The 15735-nt window shown below is 45.2% G+C and overlaps 2 protein-coding genes across 2 annotated transcripts in view; both read right to left on the bottom strand.

Moving 5' to 3' along the window:
* KIAA1549 (KIAA1549 ortholog) overlaps positions 1-5092 on the bottom strand; it is a 170554-nt gene extending 165462 nt beyond the window's left edge. The window contains exon 1 of the mRNA XM_058723543.1: positions 5001-5092. Coding sequence (XP_058579526.1) covers positions 5001-5092 — 92 coding nt within the window. The remainder of the gene's footprint in view (positions 1-5000) is intronic.
* ZC3HAV1L (zinc finger CCCH-type containing, antiviral 1 like) lies at positions 1818-14086 on the bottom strand. The gene is made up of 4 exons (XM_058724136.1): positions 13655-14086; positions 12635-12770; positions 7757-8015; positions 1818-5991 (listed from the first exon to the last, which is right to left on the bottom strand). Exons 1-4 carry the CDS (start codon positions 14029-14031, stop codon positions 5858-5860), a joined length of 906 nt encoding a protein of 301 aa, XP_058580119.1. The 5' UTR covers positions 14032-14086; the 3' UTR covers positions 1818-5857.
* Positions 14087-15735: the final 1649 nt, after the last annotated feature.

The following is a 15735-nucleotide window of genomic DNA, read 5'->3' as shown; positions in this document are numbered from 1 at the left end:
GGGCAGAGAGAGAGGGGGAGACACAGAATCTGAAACAGGCTCCGGGCTCTGAGCGGTCAGCACAGAGCCCGACGCGGGGCTCGAACTCACGGGCCGTGAGATCATGACCTGAGCCGAAGTCGGCCGCTTAACCGACCGAGCCACCCAGGCGCCCCTGGATTATTTGTTTTTTAGGTGTTGAGTTTGATGAGTTCTTTATAGATTTTGGATACTAACCCTTTATCTGATATGTCGCTTTCAAATATCTTCTCCCATTCTGTCGGGTGCCTTTTAGTTTTGCTGAGACTTATGACCAGTCTCTTACTCTTGACTTATGACCAAGCTTGAGAAAAGTTATGATTTTGTAGGTTATCTGATTCTTCTTGTGACTTCCCACATCCTGAAGTGTAACTCCACATTTAATTTTTTGAAAATTTAAGTAAATCAAGAGTATTTTTTTTAATTTCTTAAAAGCTTACTTATTTATTTTGAGAGAGGGAGAGAGCGTACATGTGGGGGAGGGAGGGAGAGAAAGAGAGAAGGGGGGAGAGAGAGAAGCCCAAGCAGGCTCCACGCTGTCAGCTTGGAGCCCGACAGCGCGGTACGCAATCCCACAAACCATCAGATCATGACCTGAGCCGAAACCAAGAGTTCGACGTTCAACCAACTGAGCCACCCAGGCACCCCGAACTTTTTGAAAATTTAAGTAAATCAAGAATATTTCTGTAAAAAACAAGACATAAAACCATATATTCATTACCACCTTCAATGTGCATGTACTTGCTAATGGAAGAAATTGAATCCTGCCTCTCGCATGTCACATGGAAAACTTCTGCTATAAATATTGAAGAGTAATGTGAATTGGCTAATAGTGCAAAAATGTGCCCCAGCTGCCATGTGTACTTGCAGTAAATACCACACAACTGCAGGTATGCCCAGAGCTACTGATCAGAAGACAAAGAGGAAGGGAAATGGATACTGGAAACCACTGATTGTGCAAGGATCTACAGTATCCAGGCAATCCGAAAGGCAAGGACCTATAATATCCAGGCAATCCAAAAGGCAGGCCTTGACAGGTTGATTCATTTTTGCTTCCCACACGTTTCCACCACAGAAACCCTCCACAAAGTCTGAAACTATATGTTTCCAATGATGACAGTGGTTCAGCCCACAGACCTGCACAGAGTTCACAAGCAATCATGTTTTGTGTTGAGGACGTAGGATAAGAGATGTGGAGAAGCATTTCCGTGGGGCCTGAGTGGTGTAAGTCATAAGCAGAGAAAACCTTTTAAAGCAGAGGCCCAAGGCAGGGTCCTCTCTTGCCTGGGTCAGGGCAGTACTGATTTAACTCATCTGTGTTTTGATCATTAAACAGGGTAGTATATCTAAAGAACTTAGAACAGCACTACACAATGGTATTATGAGTGATTATTACTTCCTTCTGAATACATTCCTGTATTCTCCCAAATTTCTACAATGATATAATACTTTATTTTCCAATAAATCTCTTGGAAAAATATTCCTAAATAAGAATAGAGAAATTCAATGATAGAGTAATACGTTATTTTACAAATAATAATGAATATGAGGTGATGGATGTGTTAACTAACCTTAGTGTGGTAATCATTTCACAATTATATACATGTATCAAATCATCATCTCATACACCTTAAACTTATACAGTGTTATATGTCAATAATATCCCAATAAAGCTGGGAAAAAAATTTTTTAAATAATAATGACATTCCAAATCAATGTACAAAACTCAAAACAGCGCTTAGAATAAACATACTTTGAGCATATAGCAATAAAAATAAAAAGGAAATTGCATACACATATAAAATATAAATCAATTTTATTTATGAATGTATAGATGTATATAATTATAATAAAAATTACCAAATAGTGAAAAGAAATACATTAAAAGAACATAGGTCATAACAGAGTTACTCAGAATTTAAGGAGGTTTTAATATAGTAAAACCAGTAACATAATCATGTTAGGTGGTTAAATGATAAAAATTATATGATTATACAAAGATACCAATTCTTACTAAAAGCTTCCAACAATAAATGTTTTTTCCCTTATTAAATAGAGAACATTTGTTTAAAGCCAACAATAAACTTCATATGTAATGAAGAAACATCAAAATTAATATTTTAACACAATTTTATTTAACACAAAGCAAAACAGAAATACACAAGAAAAGACAAATATGTCTTTTTTGCAGCTATGGTTTTACATTTGGAAGAAACAAAAAGGCCACCTAACACTGGTAGAACAAAGATAATTCAACAAAAGACAAACATTTAAAAAATTAATAGCATTCTAATGACAGAGATTCCCATACTGAGTAGCAATACAGATGTATTTAGCCAAGAAAAAATTAATGTAATAAGGGATATATAAGGCCTAGATAAAACCAAGAACAAATTATCACGAGAGAAATCAAGGAACCCATCAGTAAGGAAGCAAATTAATTCCTTGATGGGAGGAATTAGTGTCATAAGCATAAGTCTTAAACAGTTCATTTTAGACCTTGATGATTCCAAATGAAGCACCAAAAAGATGTTTACCTTAAATAACACATTCCTTAGGGGAAAAAAGACTTTTTGAAAATTAAAAATATATATGTGGGGGCAAAAAAGAACAATGAAGACCAGTATCATGCTGATTCCATGGATTCAAACACAGAGTTTGATTCATTACATGACAAAAAACACTTCTTCACTGCGAAGTGTCCAAAAAGAAGAAATTACGGTTTTGTTTTGGCTCAAAGCTCGGGAGTTAAAGCAGAAAGCCTGGCAAAGCAAGTAGTACTCTGAGAACTTTGAGAATGCTAAGAGAATGGCCTCTCTTGGGGTCAGGAAAGACTAACTAGCATTTTAAAGAATCTGGTTTTGCCAGGTTTCAAGGCAGGAAGAGGGAAGGACTGGCACTTAACAGGAACATCCTTTACAAACAGAGAGTCATAAAATAAAATGGCACATTCCAAAAATTACAAGTAGGTCAGTACACACAATATTGGTCTGCATTTTCAAAACTCAGTCAAAGGCCAATATTTAAAAACCTGAAAATGTATCATAAAATCTGGATCTGGCTTCTTTCGACTAGTTGGACAACATGACAGCCTGGGTCTGCTCGCCCACATGGGTATGAGAGGCAGGTGCCCCCTCAGATGGGCAGCTTGCTACGACACGTCCTCTCTCCCCCCATTTCTCTTACAGCCAGCTCACATCATCCATTTAGGTCACCTGTCTCATCCAAGAAGGCATTTGAGTTTATGACTCCTACCTTGCATTGTGGGGACCAATGAAGGTTATGGCAAAAGATAGCATGTGATTAGATCTGCATTTCAAAAGCCCAACTGGGCACAGGGTGGAAGGCTTGGGGATGGTGGGGTGGGTAGAAGGTGGTAAGGAGACCAATGAAATCCACAAAAGCCTATTGTATGAAAAATTAAAATGGGGCTGCCATCACTGAAGGAAAGCAGGGGGCTACCTCACACCTTCTATAAAAATACTCTCACAAGACAGAACCGGAAAACCAAGGAGTCCTGGATCTGTGGCATAAGAGCAAGAGCTGATGAGGATTGGAAACAAGGCTGTGTGTAGGGGATGGAAAGAAAGGGGCAGAGGAGGACAAAAACTTGAGAGTTCTGAAGGGAAACTAATCTCCAACACTGGGTAACCAGTCTGACATAAGGAACCAGGAGAAAGACGAGTATGAGGACAATTTGTAGGGTTTTGCTTTAAGTTGGTAGTCTGTTGATACTCCAAAAATAAAGAAACCAAAGAAGGGACGAGTCTATAGGAAAGTTAATATTTAACCTAGGTTATGTTGAATTTGTGGGGTCTATGGATGTGCACCTTCCCTCATACGCCCTGATAAATGACCAAAGAAAAATCATCTCCAATTCTCCCGTAGTAACTTTCCAACAGCTGAATCATGAGCTGGAAATGAGGGTCAAGTATAATTATATAAAATATCTTTACAGAATGAATACTAACAGAACTAAGCTTTAAAGGGAATATTATACATTCCCTATGTATTCACTATACATAAAATATTGTAACAGAGATTACAGAAGGCTAATAACTGCACATAAAAGCATAATTAGAAGATTATAAAAAAAACCACAATACTGTAAAAGTCCACCAAGTCTCTTAATAGACAGGATATACATTTATACCCTACACTTTCCATTAAGAATTTAAGATGGCTAAAAAAATTTAATGAAAAATTAAAAAAGAATTTTAGATGGCTCATAGCAAAAATACACATAGTAAAAGGATAAAATGTAAATAATAATAATAAAATGTAAAAATAATTTTGTAAAAAAATAGCACCAGGAAAAATCAGAACTAGGAAAAAGGTAACAAGGTACGCAGAACAGAAGGGCTTTCAGAAATACTGCTGTGGACAACCAAAGTGAAAAGATTAACCGCGTGACTCTCATTGTCCATGAGGAGAAAACACAGCAATTTCTCACTCTGAAAAGGATGTTTCTGCACACCTTCCCCAATAGAGAAGACAGCATTTCATGATAAAACATGCTTCTAAACTAAATTAATGCACCTTTACAAAAAACTCACTACCCTTGTCCCTATTTCTCAAATGTGTTATCGCAGGAAAATTAAACTTAAAAACAAACAAAACTTTACACACTGACATTTGGGGATATCACAACAGGAAACCCAGAAAAAGATCTCATGATGCTGCTTCTCTGTACCCCTCAATGAAAACAAAGAACCAAACATCTGAGCTTAACTGGATGAAGGAAGCTGGCCGGGGTGGAGAAGGGAGATAAAGGCAACGTGAAATGGGTGAGGTATATAGGTTTCTGATGGTCTCTCCTGATCCACAGAAAGAATGGATACGACTTCGAGGAACAGAGGAACAACATACTGTTTAAACGGCAGCAATGGAGCTTTGGCAAAGAAATTTAATAAAAAACGGAGAGTGGATAGAGTGAGGTAGAAATCTTTGGTGAGCACTCAAAAGTTATAAAGCTATGGTACTGGCTGAGGACAGATCCACAGAGGCGGGTATCATATGAGCAGGTACAAGTGATATCCTCTCGTGAAAATCGAGGAACCTCATCGAAAGCCATGCCATATCAGCACAGAGGAGGGCCCCAGGAACTGAAGGGCAAACACGAAATGCACCATATAAGACATACAGAAAACACACACAGGAAAATACTCACTTGCATATACTTAAAGAAACGCAAACCAAAAAGACGGTATCCTTTAGCACCTACAAGCCTAAGCAAAAGAAGAAATTTAAAAATTCAATATGGTAAGGATTTTAAGAGTCCTATTCAAAATTTGTGAGAAAGAATTGAAATATCCCAGAATAAGGGAAATAGCGAAGTAAGCGATCATCTGTTAGTGTATCCGTGCATTCAAATGATTATACGTGATAAAATGTGAATAGGGAAAGGTGCTTATGAAACTTTAAGAAAAAACAAGAGTACAAAGCATACGTATTCTAGAACTACCACTATGTAAACTGTGTATATGGGCGCATAGGAAAAACCCTGGGTGGGTCACAGAGCAAGTCAGCAGAACCCACTCCTTTTGGAGCTCCCGCCGACCTGGGGAAAGCTCTTGGGGACTTCGGGCAGGATGGGCCATCTTCACGGTGCAAGCTGGACCGACCCCAACCATACTCACGTCCTATCCTCTCTGCCTGCTCAGCGTCCAACCACATCCCCGACCACCGTCCTCTTTGATTTTACAACAACTTGTGAGGTAGGTACTACTACGACCGTGACTGGAAAATGATGAAATGAATGAGCTTACAAATTAAGCTCAACAGAAGCTTTGTTTTCAGACCTTCTAGTTGGACACGCTTCTTCTTTCACCGACGTCCTTTAAGGTTTACCTGCATGTGGTTTCTTGGCTGACTGAGCGGGGCCGGGCACCAGAGGGCTGGCCTCTGGAGCGCCGGCTACGTGTACTCCTGGCTCCTCAAGGCCCTGTGAACACTCAGCTGAAGCTGAATTCCCTAAAAAGAAGACGAAGAGATGAGCTTTCCCGGGACACCTCTTTTATCGCTCTCCATTTCGTTTTGTGTTGGGAGCATCGGCCCAGCAGATCAGATCCCAGCCAAAAGTCCCAACACTGCTCTGGATTTGGAGAGTTTGTGTTTTCTAGATTTATTTCACACACACACACACACACACACACACACACACACACACACACACAAGTTCATAGTTAGGAGAGACCCACTAAACAAGACCAGATGAGGGTGATGACAGACCCTATACCTGGCCTAGAAGATCCCCACCATCATTCAGGCTTCCCTAGACAGCCTCCAACACTACCTTCAAACCACCCACTCAGGAAGTCAGCCACGACCATCCCAACAGAAGAAAACTCTGTATCAAGAAGCACCTGGGTGGCCCAGTCTGCTAAGCAGCGGTCAGCATGGAGCCCATTTCAGATCCTCTGTTCCCCTCTTTTTCTGCCCCTCCCCCCACCACCTCTCTCTCTCAAAAATAAATAAACATTTCAAAAGAAGAAGGAAAACAAAACAAAACTCCGTATCAATAGTTTGGAGACTCTGACTTTGCTGGTTTGGTTTTCCCAAATTCAGCAATTCTCCTAAGCCTACCACCCACTGAAACTGATTTCCAGCTATAAACAAATCGAATAGAATAAGTAACCTGAATGTATTGTAATTAAAAGTACACCAAACCACACTTTGTAGACCCATTTTTTAATGGTAGACTATGCAGCAACATGGGAAAATATTTATGATTCTTGATAAAGTGAAAATTTAAGATACTAATGCACACTTCGACCACAACTAGACTGGAATTTGTATAGTAACAGGAGGGACGGCCCTGCAAAATAAATGGTAACAATCATTGTGGATGGAGTGAGTGGAATCATGCAATTTATATCTCTACTCTCTACTTTCTAAATTTTTCTGTAATATGGTTAAAATTTCTTAATAACTAAAAAAGAACATACTTTCTTAAAAGTTCTCATCACAGGAAAACAAACTTTGTAACTAAGTATGATGACAGATGTTACCTACACTTAACTGCGTTCATTTCTGCTGTGTATACAAATATCGAAATATGTACCTCTGAAACTAATACAACGTTGTATGTTTACTACCTCAGCAAAAGTAAAGAAAGAAAAAGAAAACACTTGAATTCAAATTTAATAAAGAAATCCATTCCTGTGTTTTCTTTCCCTTTCTAGGCCACTGGCCCACCTCCTTCCTCTTTCTTCCTAACAAAGCTGTAAGGACAGTTGTACCTACTTCCTGGCCCCCAGCTTAGCGAGGAGGTACACTGCTCAAACCCTTGGGCAGATGTTATTAGCCGGCGGCGCATAAACTAAACTCTATCCCTTCCTTCCTTTAGTTAGAACCACAGTTCTAGGGGCACCTGGGTGGCTCAGACGGTTAAGCGTCCAATTCTTGGTTTCAGCTCAGGTCATGATCTCAAGGTTTAGTGACTTCGAGCCCCGCATCGGGCTCTGTGCTGACAGCGCATGCTTGGGATTCTCTCTCTCTGCCTCTCCCCTGCACATGCTGTCTCTGTCTCTCTCAAAACAAATAAGTAAAGTTTAAGAAAAAATTTAAAAAAAAAAAAGAAGAACCATAGTTCTCCATCAGAAAACATCAGAAAATATTGGTGGTCCGGTTTCCCCGAGGATAGAGCAAAACTTACAATGTGAGGTGCTATCCCCCCGCAGACTCACTTTCTGGTCAAAACTATGTGTCGGTAGTGTTCTCCCTCTGATATTCTCACCTTGACTTTCAAGCACCTTGTGCAGCTTCATATGCTTGTAGGTAGAGATGATCTGAAAATTAACGACACTTGGGACACTCAGTCCTTGGTCCTGCAGCAGCTTCAGGGCTGCGGCATGAATGAGCTGATGGGACCGTTTGCATTTCTGAAGTCTGCACTCCCCTCTGACAAAGGACTTGCACACGTGAAACTTGTTGCACTTCTCCTTCATGTTGCAGTAGCCATGCAGCGCTTCCCCTTTGTTGTACAGCAAACACACCTGGCACAGAAATGAAGCAACACTTGACACGTTTGTTTGCACTGTCATTTACGGCAATTGATGAAAGAAAAAAAAATTTATTTTTACGATTTTAGTTTTAAGTCATTTCTACACCCAACGTGGGGCTCGAACGCACAACCCCGAGACCAAGAGTCACACGCTCCACTGACTGAGCCAGCCAGGCACCCTGAGAAAACATTTCTGTAAAAGAAGTGTGATCAGCAGAGACTTGGGCCATCATATGTTAAAATATAAACGAACCGAACAGTATGACACTGGTTCAGGGATGTAGAGGAGATCAAGAAAAAGAGATCCTACACCTAGCCTCAAAAGAAAAATAATCCATTCCTTAAAGATTTGATAGAGCTCAACAATAAAACTGTATGAGCCTCATGTTTTCTTAAAAAAATTTTTTTAACGTTTTTATTTCTTTTTGAGACAGGGAGAGACACAGCACGAACAGGGGAGGGTCAGAGAGAGGGAAACACAGAATCTGAAACAGGCTCCAGGCTCTGAGCTGTCAGCACAGAGCCCGACACGGGGCTCGAACTCACCCACTGCGAGATCATGACCTGAGCCGAAGTCGGCCGCCTGACTGAGTCACCTAGGCGCCCCAAGCCTCATGTTTTCTTGTAGAAGACTTTTTAACTAATACTGTGGTTCCACGCGATTTTAAATTTTTTCTTTTTTTTTAAAAATGTTTATTTATTTATTTGGGGGGGGGCACAGAGAGAGGGAGAGAATGAATCCCAAGTAGGCTCTGTGCTGCGCAAGGCCCAACTCAGAGCTCGATCTCACAAACTGAGATCACGACCTGAGCCAAAATCAACAGTCAGTCACTTAACTGACTGAGCCACTCAGGCACCCCTAAATTTTTTACCTTAATGCTTTTGTTGTTCAAAAATAAACACTATTCTGGCTTTCTGTATTTTCTTAAAACAGTTTTTTAATGTTTATTTATTATTATTAGTTTAATGTTTATTTATTTTTGAGAGGGAGATAGAGTGTGAGAGAGAGAGGGAGACACAGGATTCGAAGCAGGCTCCAGGCTCCGAGCTGTCAGCACAGAGCCCAACGTGGGACTTGAACTCATGAACCACAAGATCACGACCTGAGCTGAAGTCGGACGCTTAACCAACTGAGCCGCCCAGGTGCCCTATTTATTATTATTTTTGAGGGAAAGAAAGTGATCAGGAGAGGGGCAGAGAGAGAGAGAGGGAAAGAGACAGAGAGTCCCAAGCAGGCTCCACACTGTCAGTGCAGAGCCTGAGGCAGGGCTTGAACCCACGAACAGTGAGATCATGACCCGAGTGGAAATCAAGAGTCAGACGCTCAACCGATGGAGCCACCCAGGCAACCTGAAACCGTTTGGATGAGTCATATTTTTTTCTAGAAATGTGTCCATTTCATTGAAGTTTTCAAATGTATTAGTATCACATTGTACGTATTTCCAATGTGTGTTTCTTTCAACACCACCAAGTAATTCTCAGAGGACAATGACCAGATGTTCCCCAGATTTTAACTCCCCCCGAAGTCTGTCTACCTGGACGTAGCGGCAGATCCCACAGGTTAAGGGCTCAGTCCCACGAGGCTGCCCCACTTCAAATGTCCATCTGTTGCTGCCTGAACTGCTATAAAGGTCATCACCGCCTCCTCCTCCTCCAGTTAATGTGCCAGAACAGCTCACAGGAGTCAGATGACCACTTTATTATAAAATGATATAACCCGGGAACACACAGGTAGAAGAGCCGCACGTGGAGACGTGAGGGGAGAAAAGGTGTGGAGCTTCCATACCCTCTCCTGGGGCCTCACTCTCCCAGCACCTCCGTGTGCTCACCACCCTGCATGCTGTCTGGAGGTCTGTCCTTTTGGGTTTTTATGGAAACTTCATAACACAGGCATGATCGATTACATCATGAGCCACTGGTAAATGAACTCCATCCCTAGGCCCCTCTGCCCTCCCAGGGGGTGGAAGAGTGAGGGGGAGGGGATAAAAGTTACAACTCTCGGGGCGCCTAGGGGGCTCAGGTGGTTAAGCGTTCGACTCTTGGTCTCGGCTCAGGTCATGATGTCACAGTTCATGGGGTTGAGCTCCGCGCTGACAGCACGGAGCCTTCTTGGGAACCTCTCTCTCCCTCTCCCTCTCTGCTCCTCCTCTGTTCACACAGTCTCTCTCTCTCTCTCTCTCTCTCTCAAAATAAATAAAGTTAAAAAAAAGTGTTGGGGGAAAAAAAAAGTTGTTCTCCTGACAACCAGCTCCCATCCTTAGGTTACCAAAGGGCTTTCCAAAAATCACTTAACAACAGACACCTTTAGAGCTCTAATCATGTAGGAAATTCCAAGGGTTTTAGGAGCTCTATGTCGGGAATGGGGATGAAGACCAAATATATTTATCATTATAACCATAAGATCACAATGTTTGTCCCTATCGTCTTTTTATTGTGTGATGTATCTGTTCCTGTGTACTGTGTCTTTAGAAGAGTGGTGGAAAGGGGTCATAGCCATTTCCATACAAGAGATGTGGGGCACCATTCCTGATTCCTCCGTGGTCCCCGCTACCAAAGTGGCCATGCTGCGTGTCACAGGATACATACCTCCAGTGCTAAGTGACAGGACCAGGCGTGGGCTCCTGTCCCAAGTGCAGCCAGCCCACTGGCTGCTCACAAAACACTGCGGTAGTCGGGTATGACAAGACGAGGCTGGACCCAGGAGAGCAGGCACAAGCCATAAGGAAACGGGCTCGATAAGCTGAACAATGTAACAACGTTAAACATCTGTAAGTCAAACAATATCATAAAAACTAAAAGGTTGGGGCGCCTGGGTGGCTCAGTAGGTTGAGCATCCGACTTCAGCTCAGGTCATGATCTCACAGCTCGTGGGTTCGAGCCCCACGTCGGGCTCTGTGCTGACAGCTCAGAGCCTGGAGCCTGCTTCGGATTCTGTGTCTCCCGCTCTCTCTCTCAAAAATAAATAAACATTAAAAAAAAGTTTTTTTTAACTAAAAGGTAACTAGAAGTGTCGCCACCCCTTCTCTGTCAGAGAGGAAGGACTGGACTGGACCCCCGTTACTGCCATTCTCTTCTCCCTTCCTGCCAATAACCTGCTCCAGCTGCAGCTCCGGGTCCTTTTGGCAACATCGTTGGGATGTATCTGGCTTATAGCCATGACTGATCAAGTCTGGCTTCAAAGCCCAAAGAAGTGAGAAAGGAGATGTGGATGCCAAGAAGAAACCCCGTGGCTAAGGCTGACTCCTACAGATTCTACTGCCTTGAGGGCGGCCTTTGCCATCTCACCAAAGGCTCCAGCTCATACCTCCAGCCTTGTGACTTCCTTCCCTTCTCGACCCTGAACTACCTTAGCATTAATGGGGTACCACACTCACAAACGACCCTCCGGTTTCCCAACATCCCCCCTTCTTCCCACCCCACCCCTCTTCTGGCAACTTGAATGTCTACGACAGCATCAGTGCTAGAGTAGAAAATTCTACTTTTCACTGGTGGGCTCTTGTAATATTTTCTTTGGGGATTCCAACTGTTTTGTTTTCAAAAAGTCTTTGTGTATAGCTAAACAGATACAAATACGCTAATTTCACCATGACAGCAGTTCTAATGGGCACTGGTTAAACATTTGGAACTAAATCATTTCAAAGCAATTAAAATTGGTATCTAAAGCCCCAAGAAAGTAAATGGGGGAGGATACTTTCAACAAACATGACCACAAAAGGGACCTGTATCATTACAGACATCTAATAGGGGCGCCTGGGTGGTTCAGTTGGTTAAATGTCTGACTCGTGATTCAGCTCAGGTCATGATCTCATAGTTTCGGGAGTTCGAGCCCCAAGTTGGGCTCTGCACTGAAAGCATGGAGACTGCTTGGGATCCTCTCTCTCTCTCCCTCTCTCCCTCTCTCTCTCTCTCTCTCTCTGCCTCTCCTCCACTTATACAATCCCCCCAATAAATAAACTTTAAAAAAAAGACACCTTATCAATTAAAGGGAAAACAAATGCCTCAACAGAAAAATAGGCAAAAGCATGAACAGGCAATTCACAAAACACAGGCTTCATAGACAGACATAAATTCAAATCTGCTATGTACTATGTGACCTTGAGCAAGTTAATGTAGCTGAGTCTCAGTTTCCTCACCTGTAAAACGGGGACACATTATTAATGAGCTAAGATATGTGAGTGACTTAGCCTTCAGTAAGCAATCAAAAAACTAGTGGCTAAGAGCGCCTGGGTGGTTTAGTTGGAGCCTCCAACTCCTGGTTTCAGCTCAGGTTATGATCTCTGAGTTCGTGAGTTTGAGATCTCTCAAACGGCGCAGAGCCTGCTTGGGACTCTCTATCTCTGTCTCTGTCTCTGTCTCTGCCCCTCCCCCACTCGCTCTCTATCTCTCTCAAAAAAATAAAAATAAAATAAACTAGTAGCCATTTTCGTTATTTCTTTACCACACGCGTCCATCACTCCTTGTGGATCAAAGCCTAAAATCACAGAGACTGCATAAAGGTCAGCGCTGCACCATAACCTCCACCCACACACCTGACCTCTGCAAGGTGACTTTTGATGTTCTCGATCTCCTTCATCGTGCATTCGGTATGAAGGTGAATTCTTGGTAACTCACCTCTGGTAAAAGGCAGGGGTCATTCTGTAAAAGCAGGATCCGAAGCTGGGCCTCATTGAGGCCAAAAAGCCCATGGTTTTTCAGAACTTGGATGTTGACGGGTGTGTGGATATCATGGGAAAGGGTACAGGTAGACCTAGGAGAACACAGAGCTCTGGATCAGAGGCCCAGGTGAAGGGGCCAGTCCGCCAAAGTCCTGGCCTTCGACTCACGTGTGAAGTTAAACAATTTTCCCTGAACCCAAAGATACCACAGCTAATAAAGCCAGCGCTAATAATAAAAAAGCCGAGTGGAAGCCACTCTCCTCCCAAGGTCACTTGCATTTTAAATCGGGATGCCTGAACGCCAGCCGAAGGCACCCCCTGCCCCAGTCACCTGCCTTGATGCCTTCTGTTGTCGGCCGGAAGGTGACTGACCGTACTTCTCCACCCCGAACAGCTGCCCACCCCCCCGACAGTCCACCGACGTTGGGAATGAAGTGTGCCCCCGACCCCGCTTTGGGGAGCCTGAGTGAACCAAGGATGACCAGAGGCCTCAAAACACCGCCCTCGGTTTCCTGGGGGTCATTCCAGATCGGGCTTTCTAAACCCGGTGAGCACCGACTCACTTGGGTAAAACTTTGAGGTTACGTGCAAAGAAAGGAAGGGCACTCTCGATAAAGGGTCCGAGGACCTCACAGGTCCGCAAAAGCCCCCCAGTAGGACCACCGGAGTAAACGAACTCAAAAGTCCCAGTCCGGGTTTCCCGCGGCCGCGCCGCGGTTTCCGCGGGCAGGGGCTGGACTCCGGGGGGGCGAGCAGCGGTGAAGAAATCCCGACCGATCCGGACGACTTCGGGCCTCGCTCCGCGCCGGAGCTGGAAGCGCAGGGGAGTCCCCCTCCCCCACCCCCGAGGACGCCGCGGGGGCCCCTTCCCGGGCCTTCCCTTCCGCCCTCCGACGGCGGGGCGGGGTGCACCCCCCGAACGAGCGATCCCTTTTCTCCTTCCCCCGGGGCCCCGCTCCCCCGCCGCCCGCCTCACCAGCAGTCGCGGTTCGGGCACTTGCCCAGCATGTGGCGGCGGCAGAGGTGCAGCTGGTCGCAGGCCTGGCACTCGCCGCGCTGGTAGCGGGCGCAGAGGCGCGCGGAGGACACGGCCACCACCCGCCAGGCGCAGGGGCCGCCGCCCGCGCCGCCCGCGCCGCCCGCGCCGGCCGCCGCCTCGGCCTCGGCGTCCCAGAGGCCCTCCCTCATCTCCACCTCCTGCAGCAGGAAGCGGTCGGGCCCGGCCTGGCGCAGCACGTCCCGGAGCCGGGCCTCCGAGAGCTCCACGTGGCCGCGCAGGTCCCGCAGGAACATGCGGCCGCCGTTGGCGCACAGCACCTTGGTGAGGAAGGAGCACACCGTGGGCTCCGCCATGGCCGCGGCCGAGCACGGAAACCCGAGGCGGGCAGACTCCTCCCAGTCACGTCCACGACTCGGGCCCGAGCTCCCGGGGCCGGGCGGGGGGTGGGGGGCAGGGCGCGCCGCGGCGGCAGAGGCGGGGGCGGGGGGCCGGGCGGGGGCCTGCGGGCCACCCGCGGGCGCCACCGCGTTCACCGAGCGCCGGTCAAGGGGCGGCCTCGCCTAGAGGGACGTGGGTGGTGGGGGGAGGCGTGACCCGCGAGCAAATGAGAGGATCCGAGGTGCCCATGAGGGCTGCAGAGATAAAACGGGTAATGAGGTACGAGGGCCCTTAGGGGGTTGCCGGGGGAAGGACTCCGAGGGAGCCACCAGCGACATGTGGGCATGTGGCTGTCGAGGCCTTGAAACGTGACCGGTTGGAACCGAGAGGTGATGGAAGTGTGAGATACACGCCCTGGATTGCAAAGGTTTTGGGATGCAAAATATCTCATTGAGAACTTTCTCAGTCGTGTTCACTTGATGATATTGAAATAAAAATGTTCTTACAGTTTCATCTGTTTCTTTGACTTTTCTGATGTAGCTCCGAGCAAATTTTAAATTACATGTGGGGCTCACTTTATTGTCGTTGGACCACACCAGTCTAGACCTGTACGTCTACGAAGCAGCTATCCTTGTTGGCGAGGATGCGGAAAGAGAAGATCTCTTTTGCATTGCTGGTGGGAATGCTAGCTGGTGCAACCGCTGTGGAAAATAGTATGGAGGTTCCTCAAAAAGTTAAAAAGAGAACTACCCTAGCACCCAGCAATTGCACTACTAGGTATATATGCAAGGGATACAGGTATGCTGTTTCAAAGGGGAACATGCACCTCAATGTTTATAGCAGCACTATCAACATTAGCCAAAGTATGGAAAGAGCTCAAATGTCCATCGACAGATGAATGGGTAAAGAAGATATGGTTTATATATACAGTGGAGTATTACTCGGCAATCAAAAAGAATGAAGTCTTGCCATTTGCAACTATATGGATGGAACTGGAGGGGATTATGCTAAGCAAAATTAGTTAGAGAAAGACAAATCATAAGACTGCGCTCATATGAGGAATTTAACATACACAACAGATGAACATAAGGGAAGGGAAGCAAAAAGAATATAAAAACAGGGAGGCGGACAAAACATAAGACTTTTTTTTTTTAATGTTTATTTATTTTTGAGACAGAGACAGACAGTGCGAGCAGGGAAGGCGCAGAGAGAGAGGGAGACACAGAATCTGAAACAGGCTCTAGGCCGGGAGCTGTTAGCACAGAGCCCGACACGGGGCTCGGGCTCACGAATCGCAAGATCATGACCTGAGCTGAAGTTGGATGCTCAACCCACTGAGCCACCCAGGTGCCCCAACATAAGAGACTCTTAAATACAGAGAACAAACTGAGGGTTGCTGGAGGGGCTGTTGGGGGGGGGGGGGGGCGGGGGGGAGATGGGCTAAATGGGTAAGGGGCATTAAGGAGGACACTTGTTGGGATGAGCACTGGGTGTTATACACAGGGGATGAATCATTGGAATCTACTCTGGGAAACATTATCACACTATATGCTAACCAACTTGGATGTAAATTAAAAATGAATAAATGGAAGCAGCTATCCTTTCTGCCCAACAGCTTGCTCATTTAATGAACAGCTTTTGAGCCACCGCTCATGCTGTGACAGAAAACAGAGACACCT

This window comes from Neofelis nebulosa, chromosome 4, assembly GCF_028018385.1.
Source record: "Neofelis nebulosa isolate mNeoNeb1 chromosome 4, mNeoNeb1.pri, whole genome shotgun sequence".
In the NCBI taxonomy this organism is placed as follows: domain Eukaryota; kingdom Metazoa; phylum Chordata; class Mammalia; order Carnivora; family Felidae; genus Neofelis; species Neofelis nebulosa.
This window is presented reverse-complemented; position numbering and strand designations above follow the sequence as displayed.